Raw genomic sequence first — 20509 nt, forward strand, 5'->3', positions numbered from 1 at the left:
AAATCCTGATCCTCTTCTCATCAATCAATCCCAGCACAAAGGGCCGACCAGCCCCCACCAACACGCCCAAGATGCCGATGGAAGCGGTCATGATCCTCGTGGACAACAGCGAGAGCAGTCGGAACGGCGACTACCACCCGACGCGGTTCGAGGCGCAGTCCGATGCGGTCGGTGTCGTGTTCCGGCACATTACAAACGGCAACCCCGAGTCCGAGGTGGGCCTGATGAGCATGGCCGGCAAAGGCCCCGAGGTGCTCGTGACGATGACGACCGAGCAGGGCAAGATCCTTGAGGGCCTGCACCGAACGAAGAAGAAGATCCAGGGCGACGCACATCTGATGACGGCGTTGCAAGTTGCACTGGTACGTTGGGCGACGAGTGACAAAGGAGGTCTTGTTTTCGTTTACATCATGACGTGTTCCGTGGATACCGTCTACTGACAAATTGGTAGCTCGCTCTCCGCCATCGCAAGAACAAGACGCAGCGCACGCGCATCGTGGCCTTTGTGTGCTCGTCGGTGCCCGAGGACGACAAGTCGCTGCTGACGCTGGCCGGCAAGCTCAAGAAGAACAACGTGTCGGTGGACTTTGTTGTGTTTGGCGACCTTGACGACGAGACGCAGCACAAGCTTTCCAAGTTCAACGAGAAGGTCAAGGGCAGCGAGGGCAGCCACATGGTCGTGATCCCGCCGAGCGGCAACCTGCTGAGCGACCAGCTCAAGCAGACGCCACTGCTGGCGCGCGAGGGTGCCGGTGACGGCGGCGCAGGCGGCGGCTTTGGTGGCGATGCGGGTGGCGGCGCAGCAGGCGGCGGCGGCGGCGAGTTTGACGAGTTCGGCTTCGACCCTTCGACGGACCCTGAGCTGGCGTTGGCGCTGCGCATGAGTATGGAGGAGGAGAACGCGCGGCAACAGAAACGGCAGCGCGAAGAGGCCGAGGCGGCGGCCAAGACGGCATCGCTGGAGTCGGTCAAGGAGGAGGACGAGTCTGCAGAACCGCTGCTGAACAAGACGGGCGGACCGAGTGGCAAGGGCGGCGACGACACCGAGGACGACGAGCCTACAAAGAAGGGGAGCAAAGACGACTCGATGGACACGTCATAGTGGAAGTAGCTGCGTCCTCCTCGATCGACGCGCGGCAGCTGCCGGCTCTCTGTCCCTCTCTCAATCACTCTCTGTTATACGTTTGCATGTTCGGAGAGCTGTTTCGTGTTGTTCTTCCGTCGATATCTTTTATTTTTTTCTCGCTGCCGCATGGGCACCCGGGGACTGTCTACCCCGTGCGAGATACCATTGTATGATAATAGACACACAAACAAAACTTCACAGGCACGTGCGGCTTTATGAAGCACCACGTAAAGCTCGAGCTTAACGAAAAACCGTTCTAGTTGTTCTATTGCGTTGCTTAAACATGACATGTGGTATATACTCTTTTCCGAACTTCGTCGCGACCAATACCTTCTCCCAAAAGACGCAACGGCCACTCTTTGCGCAACGCCCTGGAATTCCAGGCATACCTTGTCGAGCCTACCGGTTGTTGATCTCGCGGATGTACGAGTTGAGTTTCCGGTCAAACATGTCGCAGCGGATGGGCATCTCCAGCTGGTAGAAAGGGTTCTTCATGACGTAGTCAGAGTACATATCGTAGACACGGCGCATTGTGGTATCGACGTTTGCTTGTGCTGTGTCGGTAAACAGCAGGAACTTGGTGCCTGTCAGAGTGTTGAAGCACTGCATGCGGAAGTTTTCCGTCTCGAGCACCTCGAGGCCCGATGGCGGATCAGGCCGGCTGGGCGCCAGGCCGGCCGGTGTCATGACCGTGCCCGGAGGGGGTTTGCCGTTGGCGCCTGATGTGCCGCCGACATTGGGGCTTCCGGATGCGCCTGTTGCGCCGCCCGCCGCGGCTCCCTTGAGGTGCTTGAGGGGATTGAGGCGGGTTGTGATGGCATGGACACTGGATGACGTTAGCATATGGCCATCGTAGCGCGGAAGCAACACCGCGTAAAAGAAATACAAAAGAGACCTACCCATGGAATGTACCTGCTATTATCAGGTAGTCGTTTGTGCTCAGCTGGTTGAGGCCACCTTCTGTGAAAGACCGGTTGTAGACCAGACCGCCGGCCTTGTTGATGACGATGAGCGCGAAGACCGTCCTGGATATTGTGAGCAGAAGTGGCAAGACCGAATGGGTTGCACAGCTCGGGAGCGCAACGAGAGCCTCATATACGGTGCCCCCAACTCACATGATGCTGTTCGTCTCGTCGTCTCTATGGTCTCCTCATTATGAGATTCATCCAAGGTGCGCCTATCGATGAGACGACGCTGCGGCGAGCGTGGAATGCCAGTGCTTGCCGCCGTGTTCACCGGCAATGCTTCGCAAAGACAAAAGGGTCGCAGTCGATCACCGATCTGTGGATGCTGCTTGGTGATGGCGGAGGGCGACGTTTGTCTTGGCCTTTGTCGCTTCGATTTGGGAATGTCGTCGCAACGTACGAATTACGACGTTTTGGTTTAGGAACCGAAGCCCCGGCACACTCCAAAGGGACACGCTAAAATGGGGAGTGGAAAGGGGCCAGGCTCCAGGCTGCATGCGGAGAGGCCCTTCTGGCTCTGGTGCTCCAGCGCACGCGACGTGCTGGCAAGACCGCCCCAACGCGCACTGTATTCTGGTGCGACGGCGCTAGTGAGCCTTCTCCGCCCGATTCTGCGAGGCCGCGTGCAACTTCGAACTGCCTTTCTTTTCAAATTTCGAATAGGTTACTTCATCGTTGACAACTTTCCTATCGACAACCACGCAACCCGCACCAACTGCGACGACAGCCACGACAGCGATACGAGAGCGACGCAGTGACGATACACGGACAGATCGACCAGCTTTAGTGAAACATCTCGGTCGTGCTTGCGTCCGTCCGCGTGCGCTCGCGCCGACGGCACTCGGATCTCGTTTTCGCCAACCTCGCCCTCCCAGTCTTCCTTTCCACGCCCCGTCTCATTCCACAACTCCACACACTATGCCCCAGGCACCGACATCGCGGCCCAAGCCGCCTCCGCCGGGCGAGGAGGAGGCCGGCACCGAGCTGAAGCTGGGCGAGTTCGAGGGCGTCGAGACCCTGTCGCTGTCCGAGGCATGGCTTGTCATTAATGCCCTCATGGCCAAGCGCCGCAACGACCGCAAGAACGTCAACGAGACAGAGTGAGTCCACGCGGGCGGAGGGCGGAGGCAGGGGAACAGAACCCTAGCGACGCCGACGGAGTGAAAAAGCAAGGCTAACCGACAAAAGGGTCCTCACGAAAACAGTAGACTACCTCGACGCGTTTGCGCGGTTCAAGCGCAAGGAAAACGTCGAGGCAGTGGAGCGGCTGCTGGCGTCGCACACGGAGCTGACCAAGTTTGAGCGGGCGGCGCTGGGGTCGCTGTGCCCGGACGGCGTGGAGGAGGCGAAGACGCTGATCCCGTCGCTGGCCAACAAGATTACGGACGACGACCTGTTGGAGCTGCTGGAGGAGATGGGCAAGCTGCAGGGTTGAGCTACTCATCTGCGTGTCTTGCATTTCCTATCACGTTCCTCCCTTATGACACAACCAAAATGGGCCATCTCACGACGGATGTAGGCCCGAGGCGTTTACTGAGATTTGGGGTTGAGATTTGCCTTTAATTTTTATTGATTATTGATTTGTGTTTTGCGATTTACAACCTAGAAACAAAAAACAAAGGATCAGGATCAGGATCATAGAGACGGGCAAATGAGATGTTTTGTCGCCCTGGATTCACCAGTGGCCTATTTTGTCTGCATGGAGCGGCGCTTGGGCGTTGAGCGTTCATAAAAATGGACTTTTCTGGATATACAATGGAGTAGAAATAGCGACAAACGGTGGTACGACTAACGAAATTTGATGTCGTGATATCTGGAAGTAAACCTGAAATTGTATATTTACAAAGGAGTGGCATAGGGCTACGAGTATTAGGCCCTCTTGGGTATATCGATGGTACGTCCATGACAAAAGCTGCCTCTTATGAGCCAACGGGTCCATCACTGACAAAAAGACAAAACAAGAAACAACGATATTCGCACACGCACACACACATAAAGGACTCTCAAGGTTTATACGACCCCCAGCTCGTCACGTTCACACCCCGACTTCTCTCCGTCTGTGACAGATCGAGCGTGGCCCGTGGCGGTTCGGTGGTCGACACGCTGCGCGAAGGTGAGTGCGGCGGCTGCAGAGACGGCGACGGAATCGGGCTTGGCTGCAAATAGGCTGCACCGCCCGCTGCCGCGCCGCTTTCGCTGCCGCCTTCCTCAGTGATGGTGTTGACCTCGCTATTCAACGTGCGACTGGAGTTGCGCCAGGGCGAGACCATGGTTGACCGCCCTCCGACATGGCTGCTGTCGGCGGACAGCGACGGCGAGTACGAGCCGATGCCCGGTGTGGACATGGGCGTGGGCTGGGGCGTAGCCTGCGGCGTGGGCTGCGGCGTCTCCAGCTCAGAGACGACGGCCGGCCGTTGGCCGTCCAGCTCAGCAACGTGTGCGTTCGGGCCTACGTGGAGCGGCGCCGGTGCAATACCAGGTTCCAACTCTGACACCGGGCCCAGGTAGTTTCCTACATATTGTTAGGATGCCATGGCAAACGCAGTAAAAGGAGAAAAAATGCAGCAGAAGAAGAAATATTGGAGGAACGTACCTCCATAGTCAACAACTGGTTCTACACCTTCGGCACCTGCGGCACGACGTAGTCCCGCATTGTGCAGAGCCATCATGCGGGCGCCGTGCAAACCCCACCGGGCAATGGCTTCTTCTTGGCTGCCTGTTGTTGCTTCGCCAAAGAGCGGTATGGTTGTGCTGGCCGGCGAGTTGCCTTGCAACTCGGCAACTTTGGTATTCGCGACGCCATTTGCATCGTTGATCATTAGGTTCTCTCTCTGGGACACATTGGCACTGGAAAACTTTTCGTCTATGCCCGGTGTGCCTAGAGGATTGGCCGGTGATGGGGTTAGCTGGGGGAACACAGAGCCGTTCGTGGGTGGCTGTTGCTGGCCGGCGGCGGTGGCTTGTGCGGCTTCTGCCATCTCCTTCAGCTGCTGGTTGCGGCGGCGCATCCGCCAGAGAACGAGGCAAAACAGCACTATGAAGGCAATCACACCGGCGGTCACGATGCCGCCAATGGCTCCACCAGAAAGATGATGCGAGGATGACTGACTGCCGTCATTGCCGGATGGATCGGTTTCCTTTGCCGGCGGTGCACCCACTGACGTACTCGCAGTTGCGGATGATGTGGGCAAAGAAGAAGAGGGACGTGTAGATGACGACGAATGTGAGGAGGAAGAGGAGGAGGATGAGGAGGAGGAAGATGGTGTAGGCGTTGAGGAACCTGAAGAGCTTGAGGATTTCGTCGGCGTTGCAGTTGTAGCCGGATTGGTCGGCGTTGATGTGGACGCACCCGGCGATGAGTTGTCCGGGCAGCCATTGTCGAAGTCACAGGCGTCCACCGTACAGCACCCTTTGTAGTTGCTCTTGGCACAGGTATAATACTGGGTGCCCGACGGACACTCGGTGTTATCCCGGGCGAAGTAGAAAGGCATATGCATGATGGATAGTGACTGTCGACTCGTATCTCACCAATTTCTTTTTTCGGAAGTTGGATGTAGTGGTGAAGAGCGTCTCCACTTACAGCCAGACTCGCTTCGAGTGGACGTTGCTATACGACAGTGGCGAGCGTAAAGAAGCCTGTTTGCGGATAGCGAGACGGCTCCATGCAGCTGCAGAACTGTGATGCCACGGTCTTGGAGACGATTTATATGGTCAGACCGTGTGGCGAGAGAGAAAGCCGTGATGACCGTATGGTAACTATATAACCATATGGCAATATAGTTGCAAGCGGCAATGGCGATGTAAGGAGGAAGACAACAACGCACGAGAAACGTCGTTTCCAGTCTAGCCGGGACTGTTGCAGAGATAAATCCGCTTCCGCCGAGCAGTGCTGTCTGGAGCCGGCGGTGGCGCAGCTGAGCGGTGCGGCTCTGGTTCTATCTTGGGATGGAGTTTATTACCCCGTGGGTGGATAGGGCAGGTAAACGAGAGACGATCAAGTAGCGCCCCTTGAAAATAAACAAAACTTGGAGGTTGATAACGACAGACTTGTAAAACGAGAGACGAGGAAGTGGAAACTGAAGTGCAAGAGGTAGTTGAGGGATGAAAGGTACAGAAAATCAAAATGAAAGAGAGCAAGACAGAGTCCGATGGAGAAGGCAGGCAAGTAAAATACGAGACGCACAAAAATAAGAGAAATGAAAAAGGGAAAGCTGAATACAACCCAGCATGGGCATTCTGGCCTACCAGTCATTTGTGATAGGAGGAAATAAACACGCAGTACGGAGAGTACGGACCCTCGCAATGGGTTGGTTCTTTTCTCGTCCCCTTCGTTGCAGATCCCCTCATCCGCGTCTCCGATACCAGCCATCGTATTTTGATCATCAAAAATCAAAGGAGGGAGAGCCATACACTCACATGGTGATGAGTGGAGGAGTATGCAAGCGTAGTATGCAGTTGCCATGGATGTAGAGCAGGGTCGACGCATTGGAGGGTGGAATGGACGTGTGTGGTTGCGGCTGGGATGTACACGTCGACCGTCTTTCGTTTTTTTATTCTGCTTTTGTCTATTCGTCTACTCGTCTTCCCTCGTACTTGTGTTCTTGCTTGTGTGCTCGTAGCCTCGTCAGAAGACGCCTGGCAGTCATCTGTGCCTCTTTCTCCGGACGCTTTTGCTCGGGGCAGAAGGGGCCAGATTTTTTATTGCCATCTTATGCTTCCCTTTCTTCTCGTCTTGCCTTGCCCTTTCTGCTCTCCCATCACCGGCGGCATTTTCATACGCACCAGAGCAAAGCACACGGACGGACTCTGTGTACCTCCAAGGCGCGCAGACCGTAGCCGTAGTTGCAGGCGATGGCGCTGCCGTTGGGTGGCGGTACCGTATCATGGGTAATGTGCTGTTGTGAGCTGTGATACTCTGTTGGGAGATGAGAGAAGGATGAAATTGGAAGAAGGACATCACCTTGCAGTAGTGGCCGCCATCATATGGAGTGTGTGGGAGCAGAAACGGGTGCCGCCACACGCAGGGTTGCATTGCAAAGAGATGGGAGACGGGATGTGGCGAGAAGCGACAAACAACAAAGACCACAAGACCAAAAATGAAGAACAGGGAGAGAGTAAAGAGCAAAGAGGTGTGATGAGAGGCAGAGAAGGCTGGCGGTAGTGGCGGTGGAGGTGCACCAAAGGCTGTTCCAGGAAACTGCAAGGGCGCAGGTTCTTTCCGCTTCGGGCATGCCGCCAACCATACTTTATGACACCTTTATTTTCTCCCATTTGTGACCACCTTCGCACTCGACATTTCCTCATTTTCAGTTCCGACATGGACGCGGAGATGGAGGACACCAGGACCATCGACGTGCAGGACGGTTTCGTTTTCGGCCGCACTTGCAACTTGGGGGCCAGAATGTTGTCTGTTGGCTGCACAGTCCCACAGAACAGCAGTCATTGGGTGGCCCGTTGCGAAGGCCTGCAGAGGGATTTTCTGGTCAATGTGATGTATTTGTCTCTAGTTTGTGCTGTCGTCTTCCATTTATGCGAAGCGATTTTGCTTCATTATTTCTGTTGTTTCTACTTGGACTCTCGCAACATGACGTCCGTCGTCGTCGTTTAGGCGTATTAGTGCCCAAGCGCCTAATTCTTAGTGCTCCCGAACAGCCGCCGCCGATCCTCGAATCGCCATTTGTTCGACCATACACAAATGTCTCCCGAAGCCCGCCTCTTTGAAATCCCCACCATTCATGTAACTTTGCACTCTCTGTGTCGACATGGTGCGTGTGTGCGCCTGTGTGGAAGGACCCGTACCCCTGTCCCGCTCCAGAGAAGCAGCACACCCTTTTGTTTTCTCTTCTCTTTTCTCTCACCCCTCTTCATTTGTTGTCTTCACCGTCTTGGGGCCAATACACAGCCATGTCTAATTTTGGCAACAGAACCTGCCAGGCTGTGTGTAGTGCATATGCAGCTTGTTGGGTGGTTGTTTGTGTGCATCTTGCTACATTTGCACTTTGGACTGCGGCGTAGTCCTATTCAGGACTCTGTATTATATTAGGAGACAATTTACATGTGTTGTATAGGGGAAAATAGAACAAGCTGGAAACGAGCAAAGTTAAGACCGGCGCGGTTGTCCTGGAAGGGATGGAAAAAGAAAAGAAAAGAACAAGCAAATCAGAAAGTCTCTCGGCCGCGGGACTCTAGTCCTGGAACCTGTTCTGGTGTCTCATAACGATTTACTTTCAAATTTATTTCCAGAAATCCAAGCACAATACAGTTGATTGCCAAACGCCACGCAGAAACAACTATTCTATACATGTATATGCGATGATAAAAAGAAGCCAACCATGTAGAGTGAATAGCAACGAAGAATGCAAAACGTGTAGAGCATGTGAAGCGTACCGCGCAGATCATGCAAGCTTCTCCAGGAGCAGCTTGGCACCCGCATTACCTACGGGCCGCTCCGGTGCCGCTGATGCCGCCGCCTTCTTCTTGTCGGCCTTTTTCTTGTCCTTTTTGTTCTTCTTGTCCTTGTTGTCACCGATCTCGGTCGCAGCTTCCTTGGCTGCCGCCGCTGCCTCGGCCGCCTCGCGCTTGGCCTTTTGCTCCGACGTCTCCTCCACAGACGACTGCTCCAGCGCCTTGCGGTTCTTCTTCTCCGACAGAGTCTTCTTCAGCTCCTTGGCGTGCTCCGGCGCCAGGTCGGCCGCTTCCAGCAGCGCCACCACCACGAACGAGCTGGCTGCGCCCGTGGCCCACTCCACAACGTGCTCGCGGATCTGCGGGTACAGCACGTCGGCAAAATGCAGCGGCGGGTCCACAGGCTTGACCTGGCCCGTCGCCTTGTCGAAGCGGCCGCCGGCAACGAGCGTCTTGAGCAGGCGCGTGCCAAAGGCCGACTGCGACACGTGCGGCGCCACAGCACCCGGAAGCCCTACCGCGGCACCGCCCGCCTCCTGGTCCTCGTCATTGTCGTCGCCGCCGCCACTGCCCGTAGTCGTGGTCGTGGTCCTCGTCGGGCCGGCGGCCGTCTGTGCAATCGCAGCCAGGGCTTCGGTCTTGTCACCCGTGGCGAACAGCAGCACATCCGTCACCAGCTGGCAGCCAAACGACGTGGCCACGAGCTCGGCCGGTGCCGCCGCGATGGCAGCCAGCAGCTGCGGCGACACGGCCGCAATCAGCTCCTTGCGCCGGACCTCGGGATCCTTTTTGCTCGTCGTCGTGCGGATGGCGTGGATCTCCTCGAGCAGCGCGACGTCGGCGGCGTGGCTCGCCGGGAACAGCGCCCGCGACGCGCCCTCAAACAGGTACAGAATCGTCGTGCGGGCGTTGAGGTCGTTGGCCACAAACACGACGTTCTCCGTGCCCGACTCCTCGTTCTTGCCCAGGATCTCGGGGAAAATGGCCTTGCTCGTCAGCTTGGTGTCGTCGACCAGGTCGCACGCCGCCAGGATAATGGCGTGGCCGTGGGGGTCGCCGCTGAGCAGCTGGAACGTGTCCTTGTACGTGCGCAGAAGGATTTTGCGGTCCTTGGCGTCGCCGTGCGCCAGCAGCAGGCACACCAGCCGCGCGCCCGACTTGGTGAACGCCATGTTCTTCAGCAGGTCGCCGCCCTCGTCGCCTTTGATCATCTCGACAAACTCGCGGTGGTCTTCGGACCCCGCCGGCACGTTCAAAAAGTACTGCAGCATGGCGTCGTGCAGGATCGTGAAACCCGTCAGCTTCTTCTGCACCAACGCGTTGATCATGGCCAGCAAGTGCGTCTTGATCACGCCGCGCCTGCTCGGCTCCTTGTCCAGAATCTCCGCCAAGTCTGCCGTCGGCTCCGTGCTGCCGGCGACGGGGTCGCCCGTGGCCGACGTGTTGGCCAGCGCAAACTCGGGGCCGTACCACTCGCGCAGCAGCTTGGCGCGCTGCGTCTTGGTCGCCACCGTGCGGTAGACATCATCCAGGATCCACGACGCCTCCGGGTGGTTGATGAGCTTCTTGACCTTGCCGTAGAACTCGGAGATGATCATGGCGCGCGTGGCCTCGTCGTTTTGCACGAGCAGCTTGCCCACCAAAAACTTGGCATACTTGCTCTCGGCCATCTGCACATAGGCACCCTGCAGCTCCTTGGCAATGTCCTTGCGCTGCTCAGGGGTCGAGTACTTGACGGCCGTCTGTACTGCGCGCACGGCGTCGTGCTTGAGCACAAAGTCACGCATCCGCCCCGTGGTGATGCTGAACAGCTCGTCCACCAGCTTCTGGCGCTCCTCCTTGGGCACGTGCGACTTTCGCCGCAGACGCTCCCACAACTTCTTTGACCGTGCCAGCTCGTCAGCCAAAGGCTTGGCCGCCCGGCGCTCCTGCGCCGTCTGCTTCTGTTTTGCGTGTGCTTCGCGAGAAGTGGATGTGCCTGTTTGATACAAAAAAATAAATAAAGAGACATGCTGTGTTAGAATGGTCCTTCGAACGAGAATGTATAGAATGCATAGCGTCAGGAGACTACGGTAACGAACCTTTCTCGTACGGGCTCGTCCCGTTCTTGCCATCACCGCCTTCCAGCCGCGGCTTCTTCAGCCACTCCTTCTTCGTTGCCCGATACGGCTCGGCCTTTCGTTTCTCGCCGCTCTTAGAGGTAGACATGTCGGCTATCGTCAGATCGTCAATTGGGCGGCCGTTTGTGGTGTTGCGTTGTGCCGAAAACGAGGCCAAATCGGGCGTTTCGGAGAAGATATAGGGAGAATCACTTGTCGGGTTCGCTCTGGACAGGATCGTTTCCCTTGTACTCGGAGCCTAGTACAAAAAATTTCCAGTGATAATGGATAGTGAGATTTTTTTTTTTATCTGGCAGAATTATGCCGGGCGGTGTACCGATACGGACAAGAATCTGCCCCACACTCTTAGGGCGATCCAAAGACGTTCCTGGAGCCGCTGAATTAGGGCGCTGAACAAGGCATGCGCCTGCCCCGCAGCGCAGTCCTGCTCTGGCAAAGAGCTTCGTCTGGGAGGATGCTTCACGGCATTGCGAAACGGGGGACCTCTACTGTACGACATCTTCCATCTCTCCACACTCCACACATCCCTCACCATGGGTCGCGAAGACCAGATCGAGGAGACTGAGGTCCTCGAGTCCATCTTCCCCGTCGAGTTCACCAAGATCGAGGACAATGAGTTCCGCATCTCCATCAAGCTCGACCTGCCGGACGATGTCGTTGCGGCGACACGACCTGCCGACGCCAACCCAGACGACGAGGACGAGCCGCCCGTCATGATCCTCCACGTCAAGTACCCCGACGATTACCCAGACAAGGCGCCCCACCTCGATCTGGCACCACCGCCTCAGCAGCACGAACAGCACCCGCTCTTCAGCGTCGCCGACGACAAGGACGAGCTGCTGTCGGGCCTCGCCGAGACCATTGAGGAGAACCTGGGCATGGCCATGATCTTTACCATTGTGTCCGCGCTCAAGGACGCCGCCGAGCAGATGATTGTGTCGCGCCACGAGGCCGCCATGAAGATCAAGGAGGAGGCTCTGCTCGCCGCCGAGCGCGAAGAGAACAAAAAATTCCACGGCACGCCGGTGACGCCCGAGACGTTTACCAAGTGGCAGGCGGAGTTTTTGGCAGAGATGGCCGAGCAGCGGAAACGCGACGAGGAGCAGCAAGCCGCCGAGCTGGCCAAGAAGAGCCGCGGGGCCGGTGGCAGTGGTGGCCTGCTGGGCAAAGACGGTTCAAAACTCACCGGTCGGCAGCTGTGGGAGCAAGGCCTTGCGGGCAAGACCGACGATGATGACGAGGCAGATGAAGACGAGAGCGTGCCGACGGGCGACGTGCAAAAGCTCAAAATCGACGCATGAACAACAAAAGCATGGTGTCGAAAAGGGTTTTTGGTCCGATAATGATGGCTAATGATGGAACGCATTGTATTCCGTAATGTTGGATACGGCTAGCGAGCCTTGTCAGTACTATTCTTCTTGGTCTGGATGCGGGATGCCGAGCCAAGATCAAGGAATCGCATCATAGAGAGTGACCAGAAGGCAAAAGGTACTGGAAGTCAAAAAGTACCTGTGAGAGTCATGGGCGACAAAACTACATCTACATAGAGTGCGAGAAAGGATGCCTTTTTCCAACGGAAGCATAAGGCCAGATGAAACAAATTTGAATTCTAAAAACAATGAACGTCTTTTTGGGTCGAAAAAGTGACCTTCCAGCGCCCTCGTACTCGTAGATTTTCCAAACCAAAACGCCATTCTATATCTTCGCAATGATACAAGCCAAAAAAAATTATAAAATAAAAATAACAGCAAAACGAAACCCGTACTCAACCCTCTAGTCCTCCATTTCCTCGTCTTCGTCTTCGTCCTCGTCGTCTTCAACGTCATCCTCTTCGTCGTCCTCCCATTCCTCATCCTCATCTTCTTCCGCGTAATCCTCTTCGTCCTTCTCCTTCTGAGTCGCGGGTCCGACGGCCGCCTCCAGTTCCCGGAACAGCTCGGCCGCGTGTTCGCCCAGACGCTCATCCTCGTACTGCTGTTGTTGGAACCGCCGCAGGCAACGGCCCAGGCACCGGCGGGCCTCAATCCACGCTCCCTTCCACAGGTCCTTCTTCTGCTGCCCGGTCGTGTCTGCTACGTCGGCCTCCTTGAGCTGTTGGCCCAGCAGGTAGTTTGCATATCCCGCCAGGTACCACACTTCGACCGACTGCTCGTCCTCGCGCAGCAGGTTCGACGTCACCTCGATCGCCTTGGTCAGCCAGCCGACCGTCATGAGCATACGCGCCAGACTGACGCGCACACTAAACGCGGGCACCAGGGGGTGTGCCGGGTGCAAATTCTCCCAGAGCTCCAGGCTGCGCTGCAGCGCCACCCGTGCCTCCTCGTCGCGGCTCTGGCTGATGCGCACATTGGCGAGCGTCTGCCAGACTTCGGCCGACGTTGGGTCGACGAGCGTGGCCTCCGTCGTCAGCGCCTCGCACTGCTGCTCACAGTCGTCCTCAAACGACAGATCCGTCATCCAGACCTCGGCCATGGCGCACAGAATCTGTGCCAGTTTCGCATTGAGGTTGCCCAGTTCGTCTTGCAGCTCGTTGGGTTCCCTGTCGTCGCTGTCGCTGCGACCCGTCTTCTTCTGTATCCGGCCCGCCAGGGTCCGCAGAGCGCCGGCGCCCCGCTCAAACCACCGGATGCTGTCTCGGCCGCCCTCCTCGCTGAGCTGCGCCATGTACAAAAACTTGTCCACGCCGCCACCCAACGCCTCCGGGAGCGTGCCCTCGGGGTCCAGGCTCACGGATCGATCCAACGCCGCACGCGCATCCTCCACATCGCCATTCTCCAGGTGAATCTCGCCGACCAGGGCGTGTACGGCCGCAAGGCCAACACCGTCCAAGACGATGTTGTTGCTGCCATTCCCGCTGCTGGCGTCTTCCAGGGCCTTTTGTGCCCTTTGTGCTGCCGCCAGTGCAATACGAACATCGCCTTGTGTCATGGCGGCCTCGGCATCCTGGACGAGGGCCTTTGGTGATTTGCTGGGCCGCGATGATGCGCCATCGGGCTGTGTGTTGTTTTTCTTGTGAGACTTCTTGGAACGGCCCTTTTTGGAGGAGCCGGGCCTTGTTTTGGCCATTTTTGTGAGGTGTATAAATACACTGGTTGGATTAGGTCATTGGATAAGAACAACGAAATATCAGGCCAACTCTGATTTATGCCGTTTCAACTGTCGATATGCTGAAAAAGGACGAACGCCGTAATACTGTGCGGATTACATTGGCGCCTGGGACCACCAAGAAAAAAATCTTATCGCTGATAAGTTGGCGACAAGAAAATCGCACCTTGTATGTAAATCGTTTATATGCATAATACCATCATTGTGCATATAACCGAGCGTTTTTTGGACATCAAAAGTCAACAAAGACGTCATAGGGGCACAAACATTGGGAAATATAAAACACTTTTATTTTGTGTATCCTGTCTCCTCCCGAGAAGTAACCAAAATTCCGAATAAAGGCACAAGTCGAATGTAATCAAATCAATTTTCATCGCCAAGTTTGGCTCAGGTGTATTAATAACAGCATCGCTCTAGTTTTGAGGTTCGTATGCTTTGGTGTGATGCGTGGCCAGGTCCCCCGTTTCCGTAATCCTTTCCGTTGGTTGCGCCAAATCGCTGTGTGAGTAGAAAATCAAATGGTGAAAGCCAGAGACCGCCCAAAATATAAACAAGACAGGGCTTAAAAAAGAAACTGAAAAAGAAAATGGGAATGTATACAAAGCAGAGGCTGATAACGATGAAAGGAAAGTATAGATTTTGTAGTCCGTCATGTGTCCGCACAAGACAATGCGCGTATAAATAGATCTTTTCCGTAAAGAAAGCACTTGTGTGATGCGACTGAAAACGAACGAATGTAAGAGAGTGGATTCAGGAGCAGTTTAGTGGCGCTCGTCGATGACTTCGGCAGATGATCCCAGCAAATCCGGCTGCCGCTCGGGGTCGATTCGGCTGATGCTACCTTGCTGGACGTACCCATAGCTTGTCGGCCGGTCCTCGTTCGAGCCTCGCCCGGCACCGCCGGTGTTGTTAGACGAGTTGTCGTTCAGGTCAATCTGAGCAAACTCCTCGGCAGTATGCGCATTTGAGGAACCTTCGGACATCTGCCGCTGAAGCGAGTTGTTGCGGTCAAAGGGTAGTCTCGCAGTCGCGAGCCCTCCACCACTGCTCGCCGAGTCAACCCGGATGGCAGGCGCCAGGTACGGCTGCTGCTGGTATTGGGCGCCGTGGGAGGAGCTCATGGACACCGTGCGGCCTGTCTCGGATGGAGTGGAGAGCGACGTAGGCTGGCCTTTCCCATCGTCTGACAAGGGACGCTTAGAGCTCTTGCGGGGCAGACTAGGGACTTCAGCCAAGACGGGCACAGTCGCAGACGGCAAGACCCCATTGTTGTATCCGTCACCAGCAGCAGTGTACCGGCTGGCCTTGGACTGGTTGCGGCTCGGCAGCCTGCTCGGCATATGGATGCTGTCACCGCCGTCAATGCTGGGCAGTAGCGGGGGCACATCAGAAACGCGCAAGAATCCAGCTTCATCGGCCGCCTCGCTGTCCTCGCCAGGGTTGCCATCCTCGTTGAGCAGAACTGACTCGGCAGGTTTTGGTTCACTGCCTGCTGGGCGGTCGCGGCTACGAATCGTCCGCCGGTTCTTGGCCTGGGCGTCATCTTCGTCATCCGACTCGATCGGGCCATTGCGGATCACATCCATAGCCACAGGAACACCAGGTGGCGGGCCCTCGTCCTCGAAGTCGCCCCCACGAGCCACCATAGCAGGCGGCATCCGAGAACTTCTGACAACCTCAAAGCCCTTGCCCTTCTCCTTGGTCTTGCCGCCGATAAGAGTCCGGAACCAGCCGGCAGCCGACGCCATCGGGCCTGTAGGATCCGCAGGTCCCGTACCCAAGCGCCGGCCAGGCGCATCCGAGTTCAGGCGTTGACCTCTCACTCCGTAGTAAAAGTCGACTTCACGCGTGGAGTAGTCTGTCCTCGGTGAGAACGCCGGTTGGCCGTATGGTGCCGGCGTGGCTCCACGAGACGGCTGGCCGTCGACGTCACCATCCCCAGTGATGGCAGGCACACCACCCGCTATAACCGCAGCAACTGCGGTTGCATTGGCGGCATTGTTGGAGCTGTGTCCCACAGCGGTTGCGGCAGGAGGGGCCGGCCCGACACCAGGTGCCTGCGCACCCTGACCCCAGTCACCGCTGGCCCATGATCCACGCGTCCGGTTGGCTGGAGACGGCACATTGTTTTCTTGACTGAGCGTTGGGCGTCTCGTACGCCGCGGCTGGCGGTAGTATGGGTCACTGGCTTCCACCGGAGTGGTATTTGCGCCGGCAAAAAGAGCGGTAGCGCCCGACAGGCGGTTGCTGTTGGGGTTCGGTGACGGCAGGAAGGAGAAGTTGCTCATCTCACCAGCGGTAGTGGGAGTATAGGATCCGGCACCGCTCTCCAAATTCCGTCCACCCTGGGCCACGGTGTTTTCCACGCTGAGATTGTCGAGGGCAGACGAGCTCCGTTGACCAGGCTTGCCACCCATGAGAACGCCGATGCTACCGGCGGACTCACTTCGCAGGCGGCCACCCGGCATGATGAATCCAGCCTTGCTAGCCTCTTCAGAGTCCAGCATACCGGCATTCGACATTTGGCTCTGGCGAGACGTGGCGCCGGCAATACGGCGTGGCATGCGTCTCGATAGCTGACGCATACCAAAGATCTTGGAGAGACCGCCACGTGTCTGGCCCATGACATCATCGCCGCCAGCACCGGCCATGCGGGCAATCACCTCAATTAGTGTCTGAATGGCGTTGAGGAAGAAGCCGAGGATCAGGATGCCGGCGTGGATCACCAGAATGACGTAACCAATCCAGCCCTTGGGGCCCTCGGTGACGCCCAGTGCTGGGATGAATGCAATCATCAACATGATCGTCACAAAGCGGAGAGCTGCAAACAAGGTATGATAGGCGTTCATGGAAGATTGCTTGTGGAAGGGGAGAATGGCTTGCAGCGTGACAATCTGGACAACCTCGCAGATAGCCAGAAGGATGATCTGGGCGATACCGGCCGGCTGCACAGCGCCAATGGCAATGCCTCGTATGAGCGTCACCATGAACGGGCACATGGCATAGGCGGCTGCCTCATCAGAGTACGTGTTGTAGAGCGGGCCGTAGAGGAGCAACGTCGGAAGGTCGTCGAACAGGACTGCGCGAGGTTTCGTACTCGTGATAAGGTACAGCAGCCAGGCTGCAAAGCCGAGGATCGCAGCAAGCGTTAAGGCAGCCAACGCGACAGTATAAGCTGGCGACTGGGTCGCAACGACAAACTGGAACGTCGACAGAGACACGAGCGGCAGCAGGAAATAGTTGAAGACAACGCGGACGAGGTTGCCGACAGAGAACGGCCAGTTCTTGGAGCGCAAGTCTTCCTCGGGGATCCGACGCACAGAGCGGTAGATCCACTGCAGGGCGAATCCGAGCTGGAAGAGAACCAGAGTGCCCACAACAATCACCATCAGCCACACCATCATACCGGCCCAAATGTCCTCTACGTTGGCCATGCCAGCGAGTTGGCCCAGGTTTTGCAGACCATAGGAGCCGTTCGTGGAATAGATGCCGTCAACAACGTCAGGAATGCCGACTTCCTTGCTCACAAACGTCTGGTTGAACATGAGGGCAGACCACGACGCCTGGCTCACTATGGGTTGGTAGAAGCCGGGGTAGCTGAGGGTCAGGCCGCCCGTGAGAACGGCAAACTGGAGGTACTGCAGACAGTCGCCAAACCCAGGTGTCACCAGGCGCAGTAAGTCTGGATCGCGGCCGTAATTGCTCGTCCAGTGGAAGATGTCAGCCGTGCCCCACGGGCTGTACATGCCAGCAAATACGGTTGCGAAACCAACCACCAGCAGGACCAACAAGGGCAAAAACTTGATGATCCAGGCTAAGTAACCCAGCGAGGGCGTGATGGTGGCCGAGACACAGCCAATGGTCGTGGAGGCGGCGTCGCCGTAGCGGATAATGAAGGTCGCCGAAAAAGAGGTGAAGGCGTACGATGTGGTGAAGACATTCGACATGGACACGGACGGAAGGTCGGTGTAGGAAATGACAGACGTATTGAAGACAGGGCCCAGTGGGCAGACGCCATTGGTCAACGAATCGGCACAGAAGTCGGTGTCATTGCTCCAGGGCTCGTACGTGAGGACCTCCATCTTGCTGTGAAGCGTCGTGAGTTTGGGATTCGCCACGGACGTGTCCGGTGCGCGCAGGATCTTGCCATTCGTGTTGGAGGGATCGTTCCAAAGAGGGCTATCCCAGGCTGGCAACGGCGCGGAAGAGCGTGTGCCAGTGACGTTGCCGTACATGGTGACAAGCAACTTGCGGCTGTCGTTCGCCGTGGCGTCGAACGAGGCTTCGACAAGGAGCGGGACCCATTGTAGCAGAACCGGGTCCGTGTTGTCGACATAGTCTTCGGGCATGCAGTTTTCAAACTGTACCGAGACGGCACGCGCGGGCTGGATGCCGATGCACGCCAGCAGCACCAGAAGCATAGTGGCCAGCATGTTCATCCAGGCCGCAGTTGGCCGTCCCAGGTTTCGCAGGGCTATCGTGGGCATTCGTGGCTGTCGCCGTATTCGACGCGCGCAGCTAGTCGACGAGATCGAAGAGGATAATGCCAGTGGTCGCGTTTGGAACGGTAGATGTCGCCGGGGTGGCCGGGGTGGCCGGTCTGGAGACGGGCTTGGTAAGTGCGCGAGAGACGGCAAAGATTTCGCAGCCGCCGTGCGTTGTGTGTTAAAATGGGTGTCCATCGTGAGCAAACCAGAGTGTCGGTTCGAGCTTCCGTGAGGATGAAGCGAGCAGACAAAAGAGTTCGAATTCGTGTCGGTTCAAAGGCGAGGCGGCTTGAAAGAGGTAGCTATGGGAACCCCATCATCCCGGATGGGCAAACACGTCTGCCGAAGACAAAGTAAAGGTTGAACCAGGTGGTTTGTCGTTGGAAGCAAACAAAAAAGTGTATTTCGCGAGATGTTGACTTGGCCGGGCTTGCGTGTCGGCGATAGAATTGTCACGATAGTCGCGGCAGTCGGAGCCTTTGAGAGAGGCGCAGTATCGCGGACCAATCGCTTCGTCGGTGTCCTTGAAAGAAAAGCAGATGCAGAACAGAATGCCAACCCCCAGGCTGCGTGGCTGCGGCGTTGTGTTCGCGGCCGGGATTCCAGTGATTCCAGCTGCGGTCTTCGACCCCCTAAATTAAGACAAACAAATTAAGATGACAACGAAAGGAATCGCGAGTTGGGTGCTGTATCAAAAAGAAGAGAACGAGAGGCGGCGCCGCGATCGGCAAAATAGGAAAGGGCGGGAAGCCAGAGAAAGTATGAATCGGAGCATGAAGAAAAATCAGGAGGAAAAAAAGAAGCAAAAAGTCCGCGACTCTCGGGCACGGATTGAGGTGAGAAAGGACATTTGGGCAGTGGAGATCCAGATACAGTAAGGACGATACGGAGATGCAGAGGGCATGGATGCCCTTTCCCCTATTCTTGGGCCTGAAGACTAGCAGAGAAAATCCCACCACAGTTAGAGCCCTTTCAGCGAGCCTGGACGAGTGCTATAGCGTTAGCGGAGGCAAGGTACATTGCTTCAGGCTTCGTGTTGCAGTGCCTAGAATGCCCCGAATGCTTAGACAGCGTCAATGTCAGGGACTTATCGGCCTCTGCCTCGCAGGACCAACAGCAGACCGCAAAGTACCCACTAACGCGTACATGTAAGATACTTCTAGAGGTAAAGAGTGCGAGGCGAAGTAGAGCGAAGGTGGAAAAGTGGGGTCAATGAGCCCTGGTCGGCTGTTGCTTTTTTTTGGACTTGGTGATGCTTCCACTGCATCGACGCACGAAGGTCACTAAATGGCAGGAACGACAGACATCAAATGGCCATGCACATACGAAATATGCGGGCAGACGTAACCTCGACATTTTGCTTGAAATCACTTGTACTGAGTGCGGTTACCCCAGTCCTGCCTCCCATCCAGTCATGAGCTATGCCGTCTCTTATGAAGATTCGTTTTCAGTCCCTCTTTACGCTCCGTTGCGCCTCGTCCTTTGTGCTGGCAGTTTCGTATTCGTTGATGGGGCACTGCGGACGTAGCGATCGCCAGTCGACAGGAAAGGGGTGTGTGGACGGCTGGCTGGCCAGCCTGGGCGCTGGGCTTACAACGAGAAAGGACCTCCCAGCCTCCCTAGGCTCTGAGCGGAGTAGGGCCAATAGCATTTTTGGTTACATTCAAATACGAGGTACGAGATTTTCTTCCTGTTTCTGGCTGCACGGCGACGGTGCATCGCTCGTTCCGTTCTGGGTCAATTCTTGTTTGCGCCGGTCGCCCTTTCTGAGAGCGAGGCTTAGACCCCTCCCTGGTGGCCCCTTCCTTCCGGTACTCTTCGTATCGAGTTCTTGGCGCTAGCTGTCACCAGAGTGTAGCTCATGAGGCTTTCGTCTCAATTGCTGTCCATTGTGTTTTGTTTCCCGCAATTCTGCGACGAAACTTCGTTTTCAATACTTGTCGCGCGGTCGATTCCATGCGGGCTCTGGTCTGACGTTGCCGGTACGGAAGCCCGTCAGCACTTTGTTCAGTGACAAACGTGAAGGATACCCAAACAAGGACGAGAAAAAGGAAGGTACGATCTGCCGTGCCTTCCAAACTATGCCGCGTACTTGGTGTCCCCATTTCCTGGCTCAATCCTCTTTCCCCTCCTTTTGTCTTCGTCTGTTGTGTTCCTCTTAATCCTTCCTTCTGTTATTACTCGTCGTTCTTGTGTTGTTGGTCGCCTTATCCCCCTTCGCTCGTGGAACACTGACTCGGGTCGTATGGCACTAACGAGCTCCCCAATCACTCCAATCGTTGTTTCCTTTCTCTATCCTAA

General features: G+C 56.4%; 8 protein-coding genes across 8 annotated transcripts; 3 read left to right on the forward strand and 5 right to left on the reverse strand.

The window, feature by feature from the left end:
• Window positions 1-71: 71 nt before the first annotated feature.
• SPSK_07745 (26S proteasome regulatory subunit N10) lies at window positions 72-1102 on the forward strand (the record flags this gene model as incomplete). The annotated part of the gene is made up of 2 exons (XM_016734402.1): window positions 72-362; window positions 452-1102. 2 exons carry the CDS (start codon window positions 72-74, stop codon window positions 1100-1102), a joined length of 942 nt encoding a protein of 313 aa, XP_016591121.1.
• A 423-nt stretch (window positions 1103-1525) lies between these two features.
• SPSK_07719 (sybindin-like family protein) lies at window positions 1526-2588 on the reverse strand (the record flags this gene model as incomplete). Its single annotated transcript, XM_016734376.1, has 4 exons — window positions 1526-1952; window positions 2026-2151; window positions 2242-2265; window positions 2404-2588. 4 exons carry the CDS (start codon window positions 2586-2588, stop codon window positions 1526-1528), a joined length of 762 nt encoding a protein of 253 aa, XP_016591122.1.
• A 421-nt stretch (window positions 2589-3009) lies between these two features.
• Window positions 3010-3526, forward strand: SPSK_08051 (DNA-directed RNA polymerase II subunit RPB4; the record flags this gene model as incomplete). Its single annotated transcript, XM_016734701.1, has 2 exons — window positions 3010-3191; window positions 3280-3526. 2 exons carry the CDS (start codon window positions 3010-3012, stop codon window positions 3524-3526), a joined length of 429 nt encoding a protein of 142 aa, XP_016591123.1.
• Window positions 3527-4094: 568 nt separating this feature from the next.
• SPSK_07475 (uncharacterized protein) lies at window positions 4095-5588 on the reverse strand (the record flags this gene model as incomplete). Its single annotated transcript, XM_016734137.1, has 2 exons — window positions 4095-4603; window positions 4685-5588. 2 exons carry the CDS (start codon window positions 5586-5588, stop codon window positions 4095-4097), a joined length of 1413 nt encoding a protein of 470 aa, XP_016591124.1.
• Window positions 5589-8486: 2898 nt separating this feature from the next.
• Window positions 8487-10704, reverse strand: SPSK_07141 (uncharacterized protein; the record flags this gene model as incomplete). The annotated part of the gene is made up of 2 exons (XM_016733808.1): window positions 8487-10474; window positions 10578-10704. The coding sequence occupies 2 exons, from the start codon at window positions 10702-10704 to the stop codon at window positions 8487-8489; spliced, it is 2115 nt and encodes a 704-aa protein (XP_016591125.1).
• A 445-nt stretch (window positions 10705-11149) lies between these two features.
• Window positions 11150-11917, forward strand: SPSK_07915 (uncharacterized protein; the record flags this gene model as incomplete). Its single annotated transcript, XM_016734568.1, has 1 exon — window positions 11150-11917. The coding sequence occupies one exon, from the start codon at window positions 11150-11152 to the stop codon at window positions 11915-11917; it is 768 nt and encodes a 255-aa protein (XP_016591126.1).
• Window positions 11918-12389: 472 nt separating this feature from the next.
• SPSK_07582 (TPR domain protein) lies at window positions 12390-13682 on the reverse strand (the record flags this gene model as incomplete). The annotated part of the gene is made up of 1 exon (XM_016734241.1): window positions 12390-13682. One exon carries the CDS (start codon window positions 13680-13682, stop codon window positions 12390-12392), a length of 1293 nt encoding a protein of 430 aa, XP_016591127.1.
• An 800-nt stretch (window positions 13683-14482) lies between these two features.
• SPSK_06900 (uncharacterized protein) lies at window positions 14483-18403 on the reverse strand (the record flags this gene model as incomplete). The annotated part of the gene is made up of 1 exon (XM_016733572.1): window positions 14483-18403. One exon carries the CDS (start codon window positions 18401-18403, stop codon window positions 14483-14485), a length of 3921 nt encoding a protein of 1306 aa, XP_016591128.1.
• Window positions 18404-20509: the final 2106 nt, after the last annotated feature.

The sequence above is a fragment of the Sporothrix schenckii genome, assembly GCF_000961545.1.
Source record: "Sporothrix schenckii 1099-18 chromosome Unknown Cont41, whole genome shotgun sequence".
In the NCBI taxonomy this organism is placed as follows: domain Eukaryota; kingdom Fungi; phylum Ascomycota; class Sordariomycetes; order Ophiostomatales; family Ophiostomataceae; genus Sporothrix; species Sporothrix schenckii.